The sequence below is a fragment of the Schistocerca serialis genome, chromosome 2 (genome assembly GCF_023864345.2).
Source record: "Schistocerca serialis cubense isolate TAMUIC-IGC-003099 chromosome 2, iqSchSeri2.2, whole genome shotgun sequence".
NCBI classification, from domain to species: Eukaryota; Metazoa; Arthropoda; class Insecta; order Orthoptera; family Acrididae; genus Schistocerca; species Schistocerca serialis.
Genome location: NC_064639.1, coordinates 848,998,870 through 849,024,596, shown reverse-complemented (window position 1 = coordinate 849,024,596; position 25,727 = coordinate 848,998,870). Strand labels below are relative to the sequence as shown.

At 44.7% G+C, this 25,727-nt stretch overlaps 1 protein-coding gene across 6 annotated transcripts in view; it reads left to right on the top strand.

Moving 5' to 3' along the window:
* LOC126458130 (kinesin-like protein unc-104) overlaps positions 1-25,727 on the top strand; it is a 376,183-nt gene that overhangs the window by 188,028 nt on the left and 162,428 nt on the right. For all 6 annotated transcript variants that reach the window (XM_050094968.1, XM_050094971.1, XM_050094972.1 and 3 more), the window contains exons 3-6: positions 23,124-23,206; positions 23,293-23,371; positions 23,450-23,619; positions 24,658-24,836. In XM_050094968.1, the coding sequence (XP_049950925.1) occupies positions 23,124-23,206; positions 23,293-23,371; positions 23,450-23,619; positions 24,658-24,836 (511 nt within the window). The remainder of the gene's footprint in view (positions 1-23,123; positions 23,207-23,292; positions 23,372-23,449; positions 23,620-24,657; positions 24,837-25,727) is intronic.

Here is a 25,727-nt window from a genome sequence, read left to right as displayed (position 1 = left end):
ATCTTCAATGCGCCAGTGCCTTGAAACGGCACACTTTCATAGCACGAAAGTTGTAATACGAAAAGCACCAATTACAAACAGGCTTCAACCACCGGCATATCGTATTTCCGCATTTTATTATAATAAATCGTACCAAATACGATGCATTTTCGCGAGAACATGCTAACAGCATAAATTGACAGCACGTAAGTTATAACGTGAAAAACGCCAAATATGAACATCAGCTATGAACGACGTAATCCAACATTTAGTCTCCTATTTTCTGCATGTAACGTTAGTAAGCGATCTTTCAACTCGCTGGCCGCGTTTCTCCACGAAGCCTCTGACGTGCCTGATTCTGTCTTTCACACTTTGAAGTGCTCTCCAAAATGAAATTCCACGTTGTGATTTCAGAAAACTCGACCAGTTCTTCAAGTGCACGGTCGCTTTCACGTCCCTTGTGACGACGGATTTAGTGTTAAATTTCCGTAACAATTCGACTTGTAGTAAAAATTTACTTAAGCCTTTCGTGATGTATCACCTGTGTACGTGTTCTGAATCCATTCTCAGCTGAGGAGAACGGCTCGCGAAAGCCAACTACAAAGTGAGCCTCGAAGGGAGTACAAGGTTGACGTAACGGCCAAGACGGCGCGGGCTGACGTGTCGGTAAGAGGGCGAGCCGGCGGGCAGGGGGCGCCTCGGCGGCGCCGGACAGTCTGGCGCCGCCATCGACTCGACGCGCCGCTATCGACGCGGCCGCGATCGATGCCTGTACAGGCCGGGTGGACGGCGCGACGCGAGGCAAACCAGCCGGGTCGCCGCCCCCCAACGAGCACTCAAAATTACGCTGCGCGGCGCCGGGCGGTCGCTCCACAAGACTTCCGCGCTACACGCGACGTGACTTCCTTACTCTCGAATCTGTCACTGTTCTTTGTGCAGCGATATTACTAATTGTTATTACTATTGTTATTATTTTTATGGGTTCTATACTGGCTTTCGGCTTTTTTGCCATACAACCATTTTCTGTAACACATACACTGAAGAGCCCAAGAAACTGGTACACCTGCCCAATATCTTGTAGGGCCCCCGCGAACACACACAAGTGCCGCAACATGACATGGCAAAAACTCGACCAATGTCTGAAGTTGTGCTGGAGAGAACTGACACCATGAATCGCGTTGGGCTCTCCTTAAATCCGTAAGAGAGGGGGTGGAGATCTCTTCCGAACAGCACTTTGCAAGGCATCCCAGATAAGCTCAGTAATGTTCATGTTGGGGAGTCTGGTGGTCAGCGGAAGTTTTTAAACTTAAAAAACAGTTCCTGGAGCCACTCTGTAGCAATTCTGGACGTGCGGGGTGTCGCATTGTCCTGCTGGAATTGCCCACGTCCGTCGGAACTCACAATGGACATGATTGGATGCAGGTAATCAGACTGGATGCTTACATACGTGTCACCTGCCAGAGTCGTTTCTAGACGTATCAGGAGTCCCGTATCACCCCAGCTCACGTCATTACAGAGCCTCCATCATACTGAACAGTCCCCTGCTGACAAGCAGGCTCCATGGATTCATGAAGTTGTCTGCATACCCATACCCGTCCATCCCCACGATACAATTTGAAACGAGACTCGTACGGCCAGGCAACATGTTTCCAGTCATCAACAGTCCAATGTCGGTGCTGACGGGCCAAGGCGAGGCGAAAAACTTTGTGTCGTGCATTCATCAAGGGTACACAAGTGGGCCTTCGGCTCCGAAAGCCCATATCGATGACGTTTCGTTGAATGGTTCGCACGCTAGCTCTGGGTGATGGCCCAGCATTGAAATCGGCAGCAATTTGCGGAAGAGTTGCACTTCTGTCATATTGAACGATTCTCTTCAGTCGTCATTGGTCCCGTTCTTGCAGGATCTTTTTCGGGCCGCAGTAATGTCGGATATTTGATGTTTTACTGGATTCCTGTTATTCGCGGTACACCCGTGAAATGGTTGTACGGGGAAATCCCCACTTCATCGCTACCTCGAGATGCTGTGTCCTATCGCTCGTGTGCCGAGTATAACACCACGTTCAAACTCACTTAAATCTTGATAACCTGCCATTTTAGCAGCAGGAACCGATCTAACAACTGCGCCAGACATTTTTTTCTTACACAGGCGTTGCCAACTGCAGCGCCATATTCTGCCTGTTTACATATCTCTGAATTTAAATGCGTATGCCTATACCAGTTTCTTTGGCGGTTCAGTATATATAACAGTAAGAATATAAATATTAATTAAGGTGCTGAACGAGTCATGTATTAACAATGAGTGTGTAGGTTCACGTTTTCAAAAAGTAATGGAAGAATTACTACTGTCATACCACAGACACTGCAATCATAATTTTTCATTCACTGACATTAGACTTTTTCTGTTGGGGGCAGTGAAATGAAAACAGAACGCCCACCACTGCGACACTATGTAACGGTTCCATCCAAAAGTAATCATCACACGCGTTAAACATTTATCGCACTGGAAGACGAGAGGATCATTTCCTGTTTCGTAGAATACGGTCGTCCGCTGACTGATGCACATCCACACGCACTCTTGCAATTCCTCGTTTGTCTGAAAACCGATGTCCAGGCATGTCTTTCTTCAAGTCACCAAAGATATGAAAATCACGGATTCAGTTATATGGCTCCTTCTATGTATAGCGATTTTACGACTATGACGTGTGAGGCCTGGAGGTGGCATCAATGTAATGTCGAAACTGGTAGCACATAAAAAGTTCATTAAATAAATTTCTACAATACGTACAGCTGTTGGTAAATTATTGTATCAAGAAAAAAAGTAAAAAATACTGGTTGACGTTGCATTGTTTCACAACCAAATAGTTGAAGCCTAGCCTCCGTCCGATTGGCAGTGTAGGAGCGGGCGTTAACGTACAACAGGATAATTCGTCCGACAACGTTTCTGATCGTTTTGACTTAATGGTGGGTCGAAGTTTGTGCAATGTGTCTTCATAGCGCTGCGCGTTGACTGTGGTTCCACGCTCAAGGAAGTCGACGGGCAGAGCGCCCCTGCAGTCAAACGAGGTCGTCGTCATGACCTTAGAGGAACTTGTGTGAACAATTTTGGACTTGATCGGCGCGGAAGATGTGATCCCTGATGGCTTTGCCGTTTGCCCTCGGGCTGTCGGAATGTTGTCGGACGGAATCATGCTGTTGTACGATAGCGCCTTCCCCCACAAGGCCAATCGGACGGAGGCTGCGCTTCAGCGATGTGGTTGGGAAACACTGCGACAGCTCCATACAGCCCGGATTTCTAACTGTGTGATTTTCACATCTTTGGCGACCTGAAGAAAGACACGCGTGGACGTTGCTTTCCGTCGGATGAGAAAGTGCAAGAGTGGGTGCGGTTGTGGATCTACGAAACATCTCGTCTCCCAGTGGGATAAATGTTTTAGCGTGTGTGGTGATTGCTTTTGGATGGAACCATTACATGGCCTTGTTGTGGCGGGTATCTGCCTTCATTTGACTGTCCCTTATATGCGTGTATATAGGTTCTTTTCTTATTGTGAAAATACACTAACGTTTATACACTGAGGCGCCAAAGAAACTGGTGTAGGCTTGCGAATACAAATACAGTGACATGTAAACAGGCAGAATACGGCGCTGAGGTCGACAACCCCTATATAAGACAAGTTTCTGGCGCAGTTGTTGGATCGGTTACTGCTGCTGCAATGGCATGTTATAAGATTTAAGTGAGTTTGGACGTGGTGTTACAGTTGGCCCACGAGCGATAGGACACAGCATCTCGAGGTAGCGATGATGTGGGGATATTCCCGCGCAATCATTTGAAATTTGAAATTTGTGGTAAGGTGTTATGGGACCAAACTACTTAGCTCATCGGGCCCTAAGCCTACACACTACTTAATCTAACTTAAACTAACTTACACTATGGACAACACTCACCCATGCCCGAGGGAGGACTCGAACCTCCGACGGGGTGAGCGGCGCGGACCTTGACAAGGCGCCCCGGACCGCGCGGCTGCGATCATTTCAAGAGTGTACCGTGAATATCAGGAATCGGGTAAAACATCAAATCTCCGACATCGCTGCAGCCAGATAAAGACCCTGCAAGGACGGGACCAACGATGACTGAAGAGAATCATTCAACGTGACGGAAGTGCAACCCTTCCGCAAATTGCTGCCGATTTCAGTGCTGGGCCATCAACAAGTGTCATAGTGCGAACAATTCAACGAAACATCGTTGATATGGCCTTTCGGAGCCGAAGGCCCACTCGTGTACCTTTGATGACTGCACGACACAAAGCTTTACGCCTCGCCGTGGACCTTCAGCACCGACATTGGACTGTTGATGACTGGTAACATGTTGCCTGATCGGACGAGTCTCGTTTCAAATTGTATCGTGGGGATGGACGGGTACGGATATGGAGACAACTTCATGAATCCATGGACCCTGCATGTCAGTTGCAGACTGTTGAAGCTGGTGAAGGCTCTGTAATGGTGTGGGGCGTGTGCAGTTGGAATGATACGGGACCCCTGATATGTATAGATACGACTGTGACAGGTGACATGTACGTAAGCATCCTGCCTGATCACCTGCATCCATTCATGTCCATTGCGCATTCCGACGGACTTGAGCAATTCCAGCAGGACAATGTGACAGCCCACACGTCCAGAGTTGCTATAGAGTGGCTCCAGAAACACTCTTCTGTGTATAAACACTACCGCTAGCCACCAGAATTCCCAGACATGAACATTATTGAGAATACCTGGGATGCCTTGCAACGTGCGGTTCAGAAGAGATCTGCTCCCTCTCGTACTCTAACGGATTTATGTAGAACCCTGCAGGATTCATGGTGTCAGTTGTCTCCAGCACTACTCAGACATTAGTCGAGTCCATTCCACGTCATGTTACGGCACTTCTGCTTACTCGTGGGAGCCCTTTGCGATATTAGGTAGATGTACCAGCTTCTTTGGCTCCTCAGTGTATAAATTACTTTTGTTTTCGTTTTTTTTTCTTTCACTATCTCGTAGATGATACTTACTGCTACTTCCAAGAGATTTCATCACGCAGAGGTACATTTTTCCTTGGCAGATTCTCAGTAGTTCTTCTTGGTGAGTCCTTAATAGGGGCCGTCCGATGTGGCCGAGCGGTTCTAGGCGCTTCAGTCTGCCACCGCGTGACCGCTATGGTCGCAGGTTCGAATCCTGCCTCGGGCATGGATGTGTGTGATGTCCTTAGGTTAGTTAGGTTTAAGTAGTTCTAAGTTCTAGGGGACTGATGACCTCAGTTGTTAAGTCCCATAGTGCTCAAAGCCATTTGAACCTTAATAGGGGGCGTGCAAACAGGTGGTTGTTCACATCAGCAGCTGCTTCATTTCCGCGTTCACAGTGAAATGTCTCACCAAGACCGAAGGGATACAAATAGCTCGAAACATTCCCGTGATTTAACCTCATCCTTATTAAACTCGAGATGATTCTCGTGTTAAGTTTACACACTACTTAACCTAAATTATCCTAAGGACAAACAAACACACCCATGCCCGAGGGAGGACTCGAACCTCCGCCGGGACCAGCCGCACAGTCTATGACTGCAGCGCCCGAGACCGCTCGGCTAATCCCGCGCGGCACGGGATCTTGTCTTGTAGTAACTGTAATTTAATTACTTCCAGTCTTCTTGCCAAAGGGAATTAGTGTTGGATTTGACAATGTTATAAAATTCTTTACGTGCCAGCTTTATCCTTCACTCATGTATCCCTGTTGTTATTGCTTTCTTCACAAGTTCCTCCACTTTTTGTTTCTGACAACATACTGTGCTTTCACTCAAGTCAGCTCTCGGCTTTCTTTTTCTGTTACACTGAATGCGCTGTTCTGTTATGCTGGTAGTATAATTATTCAAAGGTGCTCTCTAGTTCCTTGTTGACATTGAATTTGAAACGGACTTAGGATCCATAACCATCAAAATTTTATTTGGAACTATGTGCATACTGTACTTCAGGGCCTTAAGAAAATCGATTGATTCCACAAAAAAAGTGAGATGTTTTCTGATAACTGATATTTTCTATACTCTTCTGATAGTGGACAGCAAAAGGCGCATCATACATACCCGTTTAAAGTTCGCTTGGATCCATCAGTGTAGATGAAGAAATTATCTGGCCATTTATAGAGCATCTCCTCACGCATTTTTGAAGAAATATTGACATGATTCCTCTCTAGATTAACAATTAGACTTACAGGTGAGTGGTACATTATAGCGGAATAATCAGATTAGTAGACTGGAGGCTTCTTCCTGACAACTTTCATTTTAAAGTAATTCCATATCTTATCACTATGGTATAAGGTTGGGGTGACTGACCTTCTACAGTTATCTTTGGCTACGATGGAGTATGAGTTTTAGCTTTTTATTGCTGGATGCTCATCAATCGACAATCTGTGTAAATAGTATTTACCTATTGGTAGTTGTCTTCGTTGATAAAGTGGAGTTTCGCATGCTTTAACTGAGAGAGAATAATTTGGAGTTATTGTCATTGTTCCTAAGCATATCCCGATCTACTGTACTGCAATTTATCCTACTTGTTTAAACTACCATTCGTTGCACTCTGATATAAAAAAGAGCGGTAGTCGATTTTGGTTCTTATGAGTGCTCTGTACATGTTGAATAATATTCTAGGATGGGTTCCCCGCCACATAGGGCATATTGCTCTAATTATATTAACAGCTTTCTCTCAGGACTGCATTAAATTGTTTATATGAGGAGCCCATGTTAAGCGAAAGTCAAACAACAGTCCTTGAAATTTAGTATACGACTTTGTTGGGAAAGGATTTGAATCTAAGATCATGTTGCCTGCTGCCTTGTGAAGATTACTACCGTGGATTTTTCAGTTGAGGTTTCTAATCCATTGTGAGAGAGCCATCCGTTTGTGCATTTAATTGCCTTTCACTGTGTCATCTACCACTTGATGCACGTTCTTCCTGCAGGAACAGATACAGATGTTATCTGCATATTGTGGTGTTTTCCCAGGTGGAGGAATAACAATTTAGAAATCTCGCTTATAAATAACATAGGATGAGGGAATAAGAATTGATCCTTGTGGTAGGCCAATAGTTACTTATCTTGGACCAATCATTTTATCTTTGAATCTGACTAATACTCTTTCTCTCGCGAAGTTGCAGATTCCTTCTATGAACTTTGTTGGTATGGCGCGCCTTACCAGTTCTTGAGATAATATACTTATTTTCACATTATCATATGCCTTATCAGTATCTAAAAATGCAGCAATTAATGTTTCTTTTCGTTCAAAAGCTTTAAGTAAGTTAGCACACAAGACGGTTCAGTTACATGTTATCGCTTTACCTTTCCTGAAATCAAACTGAGGCTTTGGTAGAACGTTCTTTGGCTGCAACAATCATTCTAGCCTCTCCAGGTTTTTTCCTGTACAAGACGACTGTGCTATTGGTCTATAAGATTCGGCAATTGAAAGATCTTCATTGGGGTTCAGTATAGAAACAACAGTCTGTGTTGTCCCGCCTTTAATCAGCTTATTCTGGAACTATATTTGATTGAATATTTGCAATAAGACAGTTAGGGCTTCCTGAGATAGATGTGAATAGTGTGCGCCCTGAAAACCGGGACATGTGTTTGAATTTAAATGAATTTGTCTCTGCATTTCCGGTTCTGTGAAAGGGGAGAGGAGAAAAGTTTATTAACTATGTTATTGTCGGATGGTAAATATAGTTTACCTGGCACAATAGGTGGCACTATTTTATCTGCAAAGGTTTTCAATCACGAAATATCATCTACTTTTGTACCTGAGCTAGTTGTTTACCGCAGAAAGCTTTGACTTGCTTACATACAGGATCTATTACCAAGCGAAGACTACTAAGTTACCCAGGAGGCTTTCTTTTGTCGTTTTTTTTTAATCCTCTTAACTTCGTCATTAATGCGTTTGTATTTCGAGTGATTATCCAACGTCCGTTTCCCATACTCCGTTAGTGCTAGACGTCTTCGAGCTATCGCTCTTGAACATTCCTGATTGCACCAAACCGCTGGGAGCTGCTTAGCTTCAATTTTTCTATGTTCTGTGGAATGGAATATGTTGCAGCAGAATCTATTAAATCCAGGAACGAATAATATTTGTCAGAAATTGTATGAATTTTTGCGTCAGAAATTGTATGAATTTTTGCAGTTGAAGTGTATTTAGACAAACATGCTTCTTTAATTTTCCATTTCTCTCTTTATTGGTACACTACCAAGTTTTCCGTGCAAATACTCAATTTAATTGCACGAAAAAAGGTGAGAGTCGTGTAATATCAGCAGCAGATCTCTCACCTGGTTAAATAAGTATCATTATTTCCCATAGGGCAGGAATATCTATAGAGTGAGCACTCAGATGCACAGAACAGAATTTTTGCCGCCTACATACATGGATCCGAACAGTCACGTGACTATGGTGCGTCATAAAGATTGCCTGTAAGTGCCCAGCAAATTCAGACTGTCATTACAGAGTCAGTATGGCAGGTTCCGTTCAAAAGTACCGTGGATGTTGCACCCGCTTTAGTAGGTATCTTAACAATCTACTTACGATGCCTGGAATGAACATCACCTGAAGCCACTGTTTAATCAAAAGTATGCGGACACCCAGGTAATGGACATGTATATGGTGTGTGTCCACACTTCGCCTTTACGACGTCTTCAACTCTGCTGGGGACACTTGCAATGAGGACACTAAACATCCATGTTGGAATGGCAGCCCATGAGGCAACAGAATCCCAGAGAAGGTAGCGATGTTGAACGCTGGCGTCTGGAGAGAAGTCGACGTTCTGACCCATCCCAAAGGCGTTCCATCGGGTTCAGGTCGGTCGGCAACTCTGGGCAGGACAGTACGTTTCTGGAATGGTATTGTCAACAAACCATTGACTCACAGATTCTGCTTTATGGCAAGGTGCATTGTCATACTGATACAGTCATCGGCTCCGAACTGTTCCCCTACTGTACGTATTACACAACACTGTAAAATGTGTTCATATCCTTCCGCATTTAGCGTTTTCGTAATCGCAAGAAGGAGACAATACCCGAACCGCGAAGAAACACCACCGTGCCACCACATCCTCGATACTTCATTTACACACGTTGGAAGATAACGTTCTCCAAGCACTCGCCAAACCCATCCACTTTCATCGTACTGCCGCAGGATATAGTGTTATTCATCAATCCAAATTACCAGTTTCCAGTCATCCAGTAACCAATGGCGTCGCTCTTTACATCGCCTCAAGCGTCGCTTAGCAAAGACTGGAGAAATTTTTTGCTTACAGAGAGCTGCTCAACGGCCTCCCCCCCCCCCCCCCCCTCCCCCACCTTTTCGTTTTAACTCCTTATGCACAGTCATTGTGCTATCTGGATTGCTGGCACCACTTCCGATTTCACGAGTGGTTCTTTCTGCTTATTTCATTTGATTTTTTACAACCACCCTGTGCAATCCTCAAAGGTCTCTCTCCGGCAGTTCGTGTGGTCTGCCTTGTCTCCAATAAACACTCTTAATGAGCCAGCGTTACCTGTGGAGAACAGAGGTTCAGCTTTGAGTCTCGGACCGACACACAATTTTAATTTCTAAAAGAGTTTCAGGATACTACGAGCCGATAAGATGCGCTCTGTAATTCAACTAAAATACTTTGTAGAACCAAAAAATTATACCTGGCCGTGTCCAAACGGTGTAAAACACATGACATGTCATTCAGCTTGCAGAATACTATACTTGGAGTCAAGAACGATGGCTTGTTCTTCATTCCCATGTCACTTACTATCCGACGGCCGTAAAGTGCCCTCCGCCACACACCGTTGGGTGGCTTGCGGAGTATCAATGTAGATGTAGATGTAGATTGTACAGTCGTGTTCTGAGGGCTTTGCTGGAATGCCGTAGCTAATGTGAGCATTAAACTTGATCGTAGCGAGTTGTATACTGAATTTCCATTCCATTTGTTGCGAATTGTCGTCGCTGATCGTGCTGGTAAATGGTATATTCTGCATAAGCAAGAGAGAGACATAATTTTCAGTATATACGCCTTCTTCCAGAGGAAACCGCGCGCATGAGCGTACCTCAACCGTCGATTGGAATCGTCAACAGTGCAATCCCCGTCCGTGCCTCGACATTCGCGAACCGCCATCGTTAGAGCATCGGACTTATAAGCTGTTACACGCGGCGGCACTCGCATATTAATGGTTTTGTTATCATGAGTGATAGTGAGTAAGCAAGCTAAGTGTAGTAATATCAGGTGACCTCACATGTCTGCATGTCAATATGCAGTTGGATTTTGGAACATATACTGTTTTCGAACATTATGAATTACCTCGAAGAAAACGATTTATTGACAAATAACCAACAAGGATTCAGAAAACATCGTTCTTTTGGAACACAGGAAACATCGTTCTTTTGAAACACAGCAAGCTCTTTATTCTCACGAAGTAATGAGTGCTATCGACAGGGGATATCAAATTGCTTCCACATTTTTAGATTTTCAGAAAGCTTTTGTCACCATTCGTCACAGCCGACTTCTAATCAAACTGTCTGCCTATGGGGTTTCGTCTGAGTCGTGCTTCTGGATTCGTGATATCCTTTCAGAAAGGCCGCAGTTCGTAGTAAATGACCGAAATTCATCGAGTAAAACAGAAGTAATACCCTGCGTTCCCCGAGGAAGTATTATAGGCCCTTCGCTCATTCTGATCTACATAAACGATATAGTGGCAATCTGAGCAACCCTCTTAGATTGTTTTCAGATGATGCTGTCATTTATCGTCTTATAAAGTGATCAGATGATCAAAACCAATTGCCAGATGATTTAGGCAACATATCTGTATGGTGCGAAAAGTGGCAAAGTCTAAATAATGAAAAGCGTGGAGTCATTGACATGAGTACTAAAAGGAATTCCCTAAATTTCGGTTACACGATAGATCACTCAAATCTTAAGGGCTGTGAATTCAATTAAATACTTAGGGATTACAATTACGAATAATTTATACTGGAACGATCACAGCCGGCCGGAGTGGCCGAGCGGTTCTAGGCGCTTCAGTCTGGAACCGCGCGACCGCTACGGTCGCAGGTTCGAATCCTGCCTCGGGCATGGATGTGTGTGATGTCCTTAGGTTAGTTAGGTTTAACTAGTTCTAAGTTCTAGGGGACTGATGACCTCCGATGTTAAGTCCCATAGTGCTCAGAGCCATTTGAACCATTTGGAACGATCACATAGATAATGTGGTGAAAGCAAACCTAACTTTGCGATTTATTGGCAGAAATCTAAGAAAATGCAACATGTCTGCTAAAAAAACTGCTTACACTACGCTTGTCCACCCTCTTCTCGAGTACTGCTGTGCGTTGTGGGATCCACATCACATAGGATTGACGGAGGACATCGAAAGAGTTCAAAGAAGGACAGCCCTCTTTGTTTTATCGTGAACTAGGGGAGAGAGTGCCACGGATATGATGCGTGGATTGGGGTAGTAATCATTAAATCAAAAGTGTTTTTAGTTTCTGCTGGATCATCTCATGAAATTTCAGTTATCAACATTCTCCTCAGAGTGAGAAAATATGTTGTTGGCGCCCAACTGCATAGGGAGAAATCATCGTCATAAGTAAGAGAAATCAGAGCTCGTACGAAGAGATAAGTGTATTCGTTTTTCCCGCGCACTGTTCGAGAGTGGAACGGTAGAGGCATAGCCTGAAGGTGTTCGGCTGTCTAGAGTCACGGAGAACCAGCTTTGTTCAGAAAACACAACAGACCTCTACCCTGCCCTCCAGTGAGTACTCGCTTGACACCACTGAAGTCGCAAATGGCGGTAGTTTGTGGTCACCGGAACTCACGTTACAGGGCGCGTGGCACGAAGCTATCCTTGAAGTAACCACTTTGTAACATTTCATTGTGTCACTGCGATGCCATCTGCTGCTCAAATTACTGCTGCAAATGCAATACAATGCACCAGAGCCTTATGACACCATGGTCTTCCCTCTCGGTAGTGCCAAGTGGCCGTCAGGACACGGGTCTTCTTGCGACAGTACATTCTCGTGACCACCACTGCCAGGAATTATGCACAGTGGCTACATCCCTGCCAACTCTGCAGTATCGCAGGAGGAACATCCAGCTTCTTGTAGCACTACTACAACGTCCTCATCCAAACTCAGTGAGGTGTTGATAATGGCGTCTTTCCCGCCTCAAAGGCATTCTTCATTTACATTAATTCACCACGTCCAGTCTCAAAAGGTACACTACTGGCCATTAAAATTGTATTCATTGGACAAATATATTACACTAGAACGGACATGTGATTACATTTTCACGTAATTTGGGTGCATAGATCCTGAGAAATCAGTACCCAGAACAACCACCTCTGGCCGTAATAACGGCCTTGATACGCCTGGGCGTTGAGTCAAACAGAGCTTGGATGGCGTGTACAGGTACAGCTGCCCATGCAGCTTCAACACGATGCCACAGTTCATCAAGAGAAGTGACTAGCGCATTGTGACGAGCCAGTTGCTCGGCCACCATTGACCAGACGTTTTCAATTGGTGAGAGATCTGGAGAATGTGCTGCCCAGGCCAGCAGTCGAACATTTTCTGTATCCAGAAAGGCCCGTACAGGACCTGCAACATGCGGTCGTGCATTATCCTGCTGAAATGTAGGGTATCGCAGGGATCAAATGAAGGGTAGAGCCACGGGTCATAACAAATCTGAAATGTAACGTCCACTGTTCAAAGTGCCGTCAATGCGAACAAGAGGTGACCGAGACGTGTAACCAATGGCACCCCATACCATCACGCCGGGTGATACGCCAGTATGGCGATGACGAATACATGCTTCCATCGTGCGTTCACCGCGCTGTCGCCAAACACGGATGCGACCATCATGATGCTGTAAACAAAATCTGGATTCATACGAAAAAATGACGTATTGCCATTCGTGCACCCAGGTTCGTCGTTGAGTGCACCATCGCAGGCGCTCCTATCTGTGATGCAGCGTCAAGGGTAACCGCAGCCACGGTCTCCGAGCTGATAGTCCATGCTGCTGCAAACGTCGTTAAACTGTTCTTGCAGATGGTTGTTGTCTTGGAAACGTCCGCATCTGTTGACTGAGGGATCGAGACGTGACTGCACGATCCGTTACAGCCATGCGGATAAGATCCCTGTCATCTCGACTGCTAGTGATACGAGGCCGTTGGGATCCAGCACGGCGTTCCGTATACTCTCCTGAACCCACCGATTCCATATTCTGCTAGCAGTCATTGGATCTCGTCCAACGCGAGCAGCAATGTCGCGATACGATAAACCGCAATCGCTATAGGCTACAATCCGGCCGTTATCAAAGTCGGAAACGTGATGGTACGCATTTCTCCTCCTTACGTGAGGCATCCCAACAACGTTTCACCAGGCAACGCCGGTCAACTGCTGTTTGTGTATGAGAAATCGGTTGGAAACTTTCATGTCAGCACGTTGTAGGTGTCGCCACCGGTGCCAACCTTGTGTGAATGCTCTGAAAAGCTAATCATTTGCATATCACAGCATCTTCTTCCTGTTGGTTAAATTTCGTGTCTGTAGCACGTCATCTTCGTGGTGTAGCAATTTTAATGGCCAGTAGTGTAAATAACGCTCACGACCGCTACAGCGCGTGTTTAAAGCAAACCTGATTTGCATCGCCATAGTGCAGCTACTAGCGTCTGTCTTTTGCGACTGTTTTCAGATGTAGAAACACACCTACCAATTCTCGTTTATGTTGCACAACTCCTTCTTGGTGACGCGATTTTGTTTCCGTCAGTGTATGAATGCACCTTCACACAAGTGTAAGTCTGTACCTCGCGTCACTGGCCTCACCTCTGTCTGACATGTTTGCAGACAGAAACAGGGGAACCTGACCGCGACACCCGATTTATAGCTATGTTTGCACTGGACGGTATTGCCAGCTGCAGCTTCGCTGATGAAGAAGCCATCAGAGGGGCACAAGACTCGGCTGCTACCGTATGAACAAATGTCGGCGATGAGTACAGCGGCGCTGAATGAACATGTGAGACAGCAAGACAGTTTCGTGTGGCGGCGTAGTAAAGGAACTGACAGAGGCCGTGGAGCACGCAATCCGGATGGGCGATAAGGACTCGCGTGCTGACACAGGCCGGGGCTGAAGGGGGATCCCGTCGACACCTGCTGTTGTGGTGTCCTCCTGTCACGCACCTCGGGATTCCCCGTGATCGGCGTGCGATAAGGCTCGCGTGGGGGCGCAGCTTCCCGGGAGTAAACACCACCACTGCCTTTCATGAGCTGGAGACGTTCGTGAAGTATATTACTCTGGCTCTTGTGACAGAAATTGTTTGTGGTGCGGGTGCAGTGTGCAGTTCTAATGCGGGTGCATCTGGCAGGACGTAAAGTGGCGCGTTGCAGGTAAATGTTTGGGGTCTTGCCTGTCGATCTGCGTATCAGAGAAAGAGTTGTCATCTTCCGTATGAAGAAAAACAGTCTAAATGAAGTATATGAAGTACCTGGAACTTATGAAGATAATCACATCTCAGTCAGAGAAGGTGAGAGCGTATGTGGATTTGTGGGGCATTAGAGATGGGACTCCTCCGACCCTCCACGTTAGCTGAGAGCGCTAATGTGCTGCTTCGTGGACTCGGGTAGGCGCGCCGGCCCCGGATCGTTTCCGCCCGGCGGAATAACGACGACGGTCGGTGTGCCGGCTAGCCTGGATATGGTTTTTAGGCGGTTTTCCACAAGCCCCTAGGTGAATACCGGGCTGTTCCCCGCGTCCCACCTCAGTTACGTAGCTCGCAGACATCTGAACACTTTCGAATTATTTCATAGCCGGCCTCGGTGGCCGTCCGGTTCTAGACGCTCAGTCCGGAACCGCGTGACTGGTACGGTCGCAGGTTCGAATCCTGCCCTGGGCATGGATGTGTGTGATGTCCTTAGGTTATTTAGGTGTAAGTAGTTCTAGGGGACTGATGACCACAGATGTTAAGTCCCATAGTGCTCAGAGCCATTTGAACCATTATTCCATGGCTTACACTAGTCGCAGACAGTTTGGGTACACTAATTCCGTCCTGGGGGGTATGGGGTGGGGGCAGGAAGGGCATCTGGCCACCCCTTAATCTAACATTTGCCAAATGCGATTAACCCTGCTGACCCTGCGTTCCTGCGGGACAACGGCACAAGCGATAGCTAGATAGAATAGAGATGGGACTCCTCTGCCACTGGGAGGAGGATATGTTGCCCCTTCCCCAATGTGAGGAGGAGATCCCATATAGGACAAATACAACCAACCGCTGGTTTTGAACATTTTCTTGCAGGATAAGGTAGCCAGATTATGTGCATAAAATCCTGTAAAAGAGGAATCAGCTGTGATTGCGGAGCAATAGGTACACCCGACCACGCCCTCCTAGAATATCCAGTTTCAGTCCTTGATGGCAGAGTGAAGGCGCCGGCTTCAAGATAATCCCGTCTACAAAGCACTATGTAATGACCTGAAGTTTGGCATCTTGAATGAGAAGGCTTCAGTCTTCTCACAGGCAGCCAAATGAGACATACAGACCATTACTGCGTGCCCGGGACAGAAAGATATGACGTACTGTGGATGAGGGCAATAGTTCGATACCAGGCGCATCTAGGAATGGAGGGAAAAATATTTAATAGACCGTCAGCCTGCCTTCGTTTACGAAACAATGTTGTCTTCAGATCCAGAGTGGAGTCTGAAAGGGAAACTGTATCTTCAGTACCTCACTTATCATACACGAGGTGAAATAATACTCCAGTACATCGTCATTAGCTTTCGGATGCACGAGGCATCTATATCTTGTGCGAAACTGAAATTACTTAAGATTATTCAGATAAATGCCTAGTTCCACATATTTGTCTAATAACGACAAATATCTTCAAAATATTTATCTTCACAGCCTCAGTTGTAAAATGTCACAAATGATTGCTGGTTTCGATCCCTTAATGATCATCATCAGAGGTGATTAATCAAAATCAAGAATTTTAAATGTATTTCTTTCCTTCTCATTTCTGTTCTTCTTCCTGCTCGTCCTCGCTCTCGCTTGTTTTCAGTTTCCAATTATTAATATTAATTTTTTCTGTGACGTTAGGTGGAGGATAACTTTAATGGGTAGCTCTAACGGATAAATTAGTAACAGCTTACAAAAGAAACAAGCTCAGAGGAACGCACATTCCTGGAATGGTTGTCCGCTGCAGATAATGAGGTCGCTAGTATGTATTAAGAGCTCCAAGAACGGGCAACAGTAATTTATTTTTTTCATTTTGTATAATCTGCTTCAAAATATATTTCAAAAACGGTCCATTTAGTTAACTAGATGATGGAACATAAAAAAATAAGTAAATATAAAAAAGTGTTAACGTCGAAGAAGTACGGATGACAAAAATGCTGCAAGATGTCTCTAGCGAAAGAGCTACATGGTTACTATGCAATTCACACTAAATTGTTTGGCAGAGAGTTGGTAGAACCACTTTAAAGCTATTTCCTACCTTTCACTTTCGAACAGTATATGGGGAAACAGAACACCTGCGTGTTTCCATGTGAGCTCTGATTTCCCTCATTTTATCACGATGGTTATTTCTCCGTATTAGGCTGGAATCAACAAAATGTTCTGGCATTGAGAAGAGTTGGTGATTATAATTTCGTGGAAACATGTCGGTGCAGCGAAAAATGCCTTTTTCTGTTGTTAGTATTCCTTCCAGGAGTAGTCTGCAATAACTGCTTCTGCTGTTAAGCTCCACATTCCTAAAGGCTTTCCTTATGACGAGGTTTACAGAACATTATGCGTGAACGAATGAATGAATAAATAAATGAAAAACAATGCGACAGTGAGTTTTCTGGCTACCCCACCATCTACATCTACATCCATACTCCTCGAGCCACCTTACGGTGTGTGGTGGAGGGTAGTTTCTGTATCACTGCCATCCCCCCCCCCCCCCCCTCCCTCCTGTCCTGTTCCAGACCCGAATACTCCGTAGGAAGAACTATTGCTGGTAAGCTTCCCTGTGTGCTGGTGTTTCTCTAATTTTACCATCATGGTTTTCCCGCTGAATTTACGTAGGAGAAAGTAATGTATAAGTTGACTCTTCTTGGAATCTACGCCCTCAGAGCATTAACAGATGCAGAACGCCTCTTGCAGTGTCTGCTTTTGGATTTGGCGGAGCGTCTCCATAACGCTTTCGCGCTTACTAGATGAACCTGTAAAAAAACGCGCTGCTCTTCTTTGGACCTTCTCTATTTCCATTATCACTCCTATCTGTTATGGACCCCGGCTGACGTTCAGTATTCAAGTAGGGTCGAACGTTTTGTGATCTACCTCCCTTGTCGGTGGACGAGGATTCTTTCACGGAATCTCAGTGTCGCATATGCCTTGCCTGCTATTAGTTGTATGTGACCGCTCCATTTCAAATCACTCCGTGCGCACACTCCTAGATAATAAAATGTTCCGGTCTATTATGCAGTGGTCGAATGGATTTCACTTTAAAACCCGACGTTTCGCCGCCATCTGCGGAGGACATTTTCAGGGGGTATCGCAGCTTTGCTGAATATCCGATTCACACCCTGGCTCGCTACGGGCTGCAGCAAAATTCCGCTTCCACGAAGTGGTGTGACGTCACATGTTTTGAATACGCGAGCGCAATTGGACGTTGTCGACTGCCGTCGTCCGCTGTCGCTGTCACCCCATGGCGTAAGAGTGGTACACATCTTCTCCAGCACCGGAATCCAAATGTCATTCAGTTTCACGTCGTCCTCACTCGCACTGAAATTCCTGAGATGTTTTGCAATCTCTGTGGTCTGTCTGTATAGCCTTTTATGATATCCACTTGCGGCTGCTAGTACTTGAGTCATATCAAAAAGAATGTGGTGGTCTCTTGGCTGTAAGGCATGTTCCGTAACAGCTGATCTGTCAATCTCCCCTCTTCTGCAATTGTCCATCTGCTCTTCAGTTGTTTTTTGACAGTTCTTTTGGTAGTACCCACGTACACCTCCCCTCCGCCCCCCCCTCCCCCAACTACACGGAATCCTATAAATTCCATCTTTTTCCAGCGGTTGAGAACCATCCTTGGCCGATTTTAGGTGATCTTGTATCTTCCGTGTAGGTGTGTAGATTACCGCGATGTTCCGCTTTCTCAGGATTTTTCCCATGCGGTCAGTCACGTCCATAATGAATGGCAGGGAAACTTTCTATTTCACTGGCTCTTGAGCATCACTATAATTTCTACGCGAGGTATTAAAGCTCTTTTCACCTCAGTGAACGAATAACCATTTTTTAGTAATGCGTTGGTGAGATGTTTTAATTCTGCGTCAAGCAGTTCCGGTTCGCAGATTTTCCTTGCTCTATCCGCCAATGTTTTTATGACGCCTTGCTTTTGTTGTGGTTGGAGGTTCGAATCCCGGTGTAGATAACGATCTGTGTGCGTGGGTTTTTGTAAACCGTGTGGCCCAAGCTACCACTTTCTTTCTTGAAAACTAGTACATCTAGAAAATTTAATCTTCCGCCTGCCTTCTCCTCCTTGGTAAGCTGAATCATAGGACTGATCCCGTTCAGGCGTTTGTGAAAACGGTTCATATCCTCCCTGCCATGCCGGCACAGAACACACTTATCGTCCACGTAACGGAACCAGATATTCGGCTTCTTGTTCATAGTTTCCAATCCTTGCTCCTCGAATTTTTCCATAAAGAAGTTCACTATAACCGGGCTTCAGGGGCTCCCCACAGCAACACCATTCGTCTGTTCATAGAACTCTTCGTTCCATTTTAAATACATGGTTGTGAGGCAATATTTAAACAGTTCTGCAAAATCAGGAGGAAAAATCCGATTCAGCTGTTGCAACACTTCATTGAGTGGAACTATAGTGAATAGTGACACCACATCAAAACTAACTAATATGTCCTCTGTACCACGTCCGCAGATGGGGACGAAACGACGGGTTTTAAAGTGAAATCCATTCGACCCCGACGTAATAGTCCGGAACATTTTATTAATTGTGACATTTCCGGCCGTGAAAATTTGTATTCTACACACTCCTAGATAGTCTACGATTGCGAAATCGTGTTCCGATAAATCATTAGTGGGGTTCTGCTTGACACAATCATGTCTTTTAAATACCAGCCGGACGATGTGGCCAAGCGGTTCTAGGTGCTTTATTCCGGAACCACGCTGCTGCTAGTGTCGCAGGTCCGAATCCTGTCCCGGGCATGGATGTGTGTGATGTACTTAGGTTAGTTAGGTTGACGTAGTTCTAAGTCTAGGGGACTGATGGCCTCAGATGTTAAGTCCCATAGTGTTTAGAGCCATTTGAACCATTTTAAATACCTGGGCATAATGTTACAAAACCATATTAATTGGAACGAGCATGTGAACATTGTGGTAGGAAACGCGAGTTTATTGGGAAAATTTTGGGGAATTGTGGTTCACATGTAAAGGAGATAGCATGTAGGTCGCCAGTGCGACCTATTCTTGAGTGCTGCTCGAGTGTTAGGATCCATACCAGGTCGGATCAAACAGAGACAACAAAGCAGCTCAGATGCGCGCTGCTATATTTGTTACCGGGAATTCAAATAGGGATATCTGGAGGGAAGGCGGCGTTCTTTCCGAGGAACACTACTGAGAAAATTTAGAGAGCCGCTATTTGAAGCTGATAGCAGAACGATTCTGCCGCCGACAACACACATTTCGCGTAAGGACTACGAAGATAAGATACGAGAAATTAGGGCTCATACGAAGGCATCTATACAGTCATTATTCCCTCGCTCTGTTTGCGATTGGGACAGGAAAGGAGTATGTATGTATGTAGATGTAGAACCACAATGTCATTTACGGTATATATATTGTGAAGGTACGGCCGAAGTTACTTTTACATCAGGCGATTTTTCTCCGTTGAGAATGTCATGGTGTGTTCCGTTTGCTAGAAAACGCTTCAGTCATGCCACACAGCTAGTCTGGTATTCTGTTCGCTCGTATTTTGCTCATTAGGTGGCAGTGCGGAATTGTATCGAACGCCTTCCGGAAGCCAAAGAACACGGCGTTCAAATGGTTCAAAAAATGGTTCAAATGGCTCTGAGCACTATGGGACTTAACATCTGAGGTCATCAGTCCTGCCGGCCGCGGTGGCCGAGCGGTTCTAGGCGCTTCAGTCCGGAACCGCGCGACTGCTACGGTCGCAGGTTCGAATCCTGCCTCGGCATGGTTGTGTGTGATGCCTTTAGGTTAGTTAGGTTTAAGTAGTTCTAAGTTCTAGGGGACTGATGACCTAAGATGCTAAGTCCCATAGTGCTCAGAGCCATTTGAACCAATCATCAGTCCTCTAGAACTTAGAACTAATTAAACCTAACTAACTTAAGGGCATCACACACATCCATGCCCGAGGCAGGATTCGAACCTGCGACCGTAGCGGTCGCGCGGTTCCAGACTGAAGCGCCTAGAACCGCATGACCACTGCGGCCGGCGGTTCAAATGGCTCTAAGCATTATGGGACTTAACATCTGAGGTCATCAGTCCCCTAGACTTAGAACTACTTAAACCTAACTAACCTAAGCACATCAAACAAATCCGTGCCCGAGGCGGGATTCGAACCTGCGACCGTAGCAGCAGCGCGGTTCCAGACTGAAGCGCCTAGAACCGCTCGGTCACAGCGGCCGGCGAACACGGCATCTACCTGGGCGTTGGTGTACTTCCAGGTCTCGTCGACAAGGACAGCACACTGCGTATCATACGATCGTTGTTTTCGGAACTCAGGTAGATTCCTACAGAGGTCACCAAAGATGTCCTTTAAAAAGTTCATCCCCTTGTGGGCGGTATGTGCAGCCACTCTATCCTGTTGAAACCAGGCATTCAGAATTTCGTCCTCATTCAATTCACTTAGGAAGGGCTCCAGAATGCAGGTGCAGTACCGTTCTGCATTTATGGTGTCCTCAAAGAAGATCGGCCCAATGATGCGCTTTTGAGTCACGGCGCACCAAACACCAACCTTTTGATCATGCAGTGGGGACACCTTAAATTCATGCGGATTCTCCGTAGTCCGTAAACGACAATTCTGGCTGTTCACATAACCGGAAAGGTGAAATCATGCCTCATCCATGAAAAACGTTGTGTCAAGAATCCCCTCACCATTGACCTGCAGGAAGGACAGAACCCAGTTGGAAAAGTTCACATTAACATTCGGGCCTGTCGGTGACTCTCAGTTCATGCACGACCGATATTTTGTACGAATACATGGACAGTGACGTCCGGAGAATCTTGTGAGGGGAACCCACGGACACGTGGGCCTGCTGAGCTAAGCTAGTCGTCTAACCGATTTCTTTGGACTTTGCAGCATCATGTCTTGCACCTCCGCCACCTTCTCTTCGGACGTGGACGTGAATGTGGATGGCCTCCCTGATTTTGGAGCATTATGAACGCTTCCGGTCTTTCATAACTTGGTGATAAGGTTCTGCACAGAATTGCGGTTAGGCATCTTCACTCCTGGGAACTTTGCTACAAATGTAGCTCCTACTGCTGAGGTAAACTTGTCTCCATTGCGGAATACATGCTCCGCAAGAAACACTCTTTGTTCAATCGTCAGCATGATGACCCGGATGACAATGATGTCACACAAGACGTTGGTCTTCAAACTGGACCTGCGAACAAATACAAATACCTGGTTAAATATGGTTCAAATGTGTTAAACAATGGTAAATGTTGTATTAATAATTGACAATCATATCAGTCATTACTTGTCACACCACAACATGGCACTGCATAGCTACTTTCTGAACACCCGTTATGTTCCGATGCCATTACAGTAAGAATGTCTGGACAGATAGCTTCGATATGTCACTGACTTAACATTAAACCGAAACTTCATAGGATTTTCTCTCAAGTCAATAGATGTAATTTTACTTTCGAATTCTTCTAAAGCTTCACAAATTCTCTCCTTAGGATAATTTTCGCCTCGTTCGCATTTTGTGTGTCACTGATGCTTTGGCTACGTTTAAATTTCCAGTGAAGCTCTCATTGCTGTAGTAATAGTTTTCTAAAACGACTGTCGAACCACAGCGGGTCTTTCCCATTGCTCTGCACTTAACTGTATAAAGCGTGTTGTACGGTACAATTTGTCCATTGATGCTCAACGTTGTCAGTGCTGGAGATGAAATTGTCATGATGACCGCGCAGGTAATCTGAAATCCGTGTCTTGTCGCTCTCACTAAGCAAAGACATCTATCTACCTGTCTTTCATATTGCTACTGACAACCGTATGCAACGATGCTGCAACGGCCTTATGATCACTGATCCCTTGTTCTACGCTAACAGTAAGTAGTAACATTCGGGCCTGTCGGTGACACGGAGTCGGTTCTCTGCTTACCTGCCCAAGGTAGTTTACGGATAAGGCGTTTAGAACAATTTCACATGATTCCATGTCTCTACTACCTGCCTTAATCACTTGAGTCTCCCAGCCCATCGACTCAACGTGCACATTGGATATGACTTATACGGCGCGGATCCCCTAAGAGCCGTTGTTTGAAACGGAACAGTATGACGCTAGATTGAAATACATAATAGATCCGAGCCCCAGTCTCTTTGGTGTTACAGGAATCATGCAATATTGATACATATTGGGCAAACTTTAGGAATTCATAGAGGAACATTGGTAAATTGTTGTCGATGGGGCGAAGAGAAGCACTAGAAGACTGGTAACATTTCAAGGAAAGAACTTTTTTCGTCTACCTTAAAAAAAAAAAAAAATCGAAAGGGGTGGGACATTACGACATTGGACTCGCATTTCTGAATCGTTGAAGGCACTTTACCTGATGGTTCCATTGAAAAGGACTCGGTCAACTTCTTCCCCAAGTCTGTTGTTTTGTCTCGAGCGATCTCGACGTTAAACGCTCACCTTCCTTCCTTCTTTTTACCGTACAGAAAGAAACATGTTTGCTTTACATATCAGAATCCAGCTGCCTCGCAAGTGACAACTCTTCGTCATAGACAACACTGTTATGTTTACTGAAACATCAGTACAGTATTTTTAATGACGTTGTTATATTGCGCTTCTATCTAAGGCTCCCTTTGAATATTCAAATGAACATTGTAAGGCAAGGTGTTTTAACAATGTTTGAGAAACCTCGTTTTCATTCTTCTGTTGCAGATATAGTTAATCCTAAAGCACCGCCTGGCTCTAAAGATGCAACTAAAAGCTTTAACTACGATTACTCATACTGGTCACATAACGTAAGTATTACATCCACCGCAAAATAAACGTGTCTTACAGTCACACTTGCTCCAGAAATGTTAACTGTTTTTTTAAATTCTTGCAGCCAGCAGACCCTAACTTCTCAACGCAAAGGATGGTTTACAAGGACATAGGTGAAGAAATGTTACAGCACGCATTCGAAGGTAAGAATTTCGTCAAGTTTCTTTTACTCATTCATAATAGTGCTTCGGCCAACTTTTAATAGTATATCATTTCCACAGGCTACAACGTTTGTATATTTGCTTATGGCCAAACTGGAGCAGGGAAATCGTACACCATGATGGGCAGGCAAGAAGAAGAAGGACAAGAAGGAATAATTCCGCAGATCTGTAAAGACCTATTTCGAAGAATACACAACACGACAAGTTCAGATTCTAAATACACCGTTGAAGTAAGTTCTTTTCTCTCTTGCAGTGTTCACGAGATTTTTTCCTACGGACTACTGTGCATATTTTAGTTTTTAGAAATATTCAAGAATATCATTATGGAAGTTGATATCGTACTGCCTTGAACATTTAAAGCTAAGTCCCGATCATTCGCGCTTATAATAACCAAAATTACCGTGCGTTGAGTAATAGGCTAATTGTTCAAAAAGGGTAACTTTTATGGGAGAAGAAAAGCTATCTGCTGTATGGCAGTAGAGTACAGATACTTTTTTCTTCAGCTCGTAGGCGGAGTTCTTAATCGATAATAATCGGAAGACTTCGGCGGATGGCGAAACAATCAAAAGTGGAACAGCCAACCTTAGCGGTAAAACAATATCAATGCTTCTTCTACTGGCAACAACTTATATATTTTCTACTAATTGACGGACTACTGCAATCATTTATTCACTTATTATGTATCATCTTAATATATTGTTCTTCGTCCATATTACGTATGTAGGTAGCTGAATGGAATCACGCGCAGGCCAATTAAAAATGGTCATATGAGGGAAAAGCGAACTTACGCACGATGCATCTCTTACGATATCCGCGTCCATTGTCATTTTTGTGGACAAAGTGATATATACTTGTTCGCCAGTTGAGTGAGTGAGTGACTACTGAGATAAAATGAAATCGCTGTTACGTGCTGCCCAAGTCTGTCGTTGCAAGCGGGAAGTGTTAAACTGCGCTTAAAGGGCAACACCTGTAATAGGTATGCGAATCGTGATAGCGGATTGTCCTCAAAGAACATAGTTTCATGGTTCAGTCAGGGTAGAGCAGCTTAGCAAAATGCGGTATCGAGAATAATAAAATAATTTTGTTATTGCTGTATCCGACATTTTTATTTATTTTACTTACTTATAGTGAAAACTTGTTTAACTCGAATGATCGGGACTTACCTTTGCGTGACTAAGATAGTTCGTAAGTTCAATTTAACGGTGTAGTTGTGAAGTGTTACTCTAAGCTCTGCACTGGACTGAGTCGCTCTTTTATGAAACATTTAGGTGAGCTACATGGAGATATATTGTGAGAGAGTGCGAGATCTGCTAAATCCGAAGAACAAAGGTAACCTGAGAGTAAGGGAACACCCGCTGCTGGGACCTTATGTGGAGGATCTGTCCAAGCTTGCAGTCACGTCTTACCAGGACATCCACGATCTCATAGATGAAGGAAACAAGGCCAGGTAGTGACAGTAACGATTCTCTTGTCTTTTGTTCATTACCGATACTTATTTTGATAAAGAACTTAAGACAGTTCAATTGATTCAGCAGTTCTTGCTAGAGATTGTGCTAGCAGTACTCTGAAGAAAGTAGTTTTAATTTGCTCATCTGAATATGTAATCGTCTCTCCTCTTGCCTGTTTTACGTTTTTCACTTGAGTCTTTGGTTAGTCACAGCAATGCATGCTTCACAGTTTGTTTGTTTGTTTTTTCCAAAAATAGTCTCAGTGATAAATGCTTTACAGTACATCTTTGTCTGGTGTTCGTTGCTAACAATAATCAATTTCGTTAGAACAACAGTTGTTTTCATGCAGACTCTGGCTCATCGTCTAGAGATCAGTGTGAATTCAGTATTCTGCTGCGAAGACCTTCAATAAGCCCCCATTAGACATAACAAAAAATAAGTAAATCCCTAAAGCACAAACAATGAAGTGTCAACCAGTTCTCCAGAAGTGTCTATACTCAAGCACTGAAGATTTCTATCGAGTATATGATAACTACTAATGTCTGTTGTAACTGGGCTTCTTGCCATTTAGCAAACAGATAACTGGTTTTCCTGCTAATTTTGCTGTGTTCATTTTGGGCTACATAAACAGATTGTAGCGTGTTAATGATAGTTTATTTTTAATTTTTGTGACAGCTGAATTGTCATGTGCACTGTGACACCTTTTACGTCAGTGATGTGACTCATGACCATGAATAAATACATGAATGTATAAATGCTACAGCCTTAATTTGCCAAGATGGCCGTATATTCTGATCAGACCATCGTGATGTATATTTTGTACTGCGTCCTTAAATGGCACTGTGCAAATAGTTGGTTTTTCATCTTAAATCATGACTGCTATTGTTTAA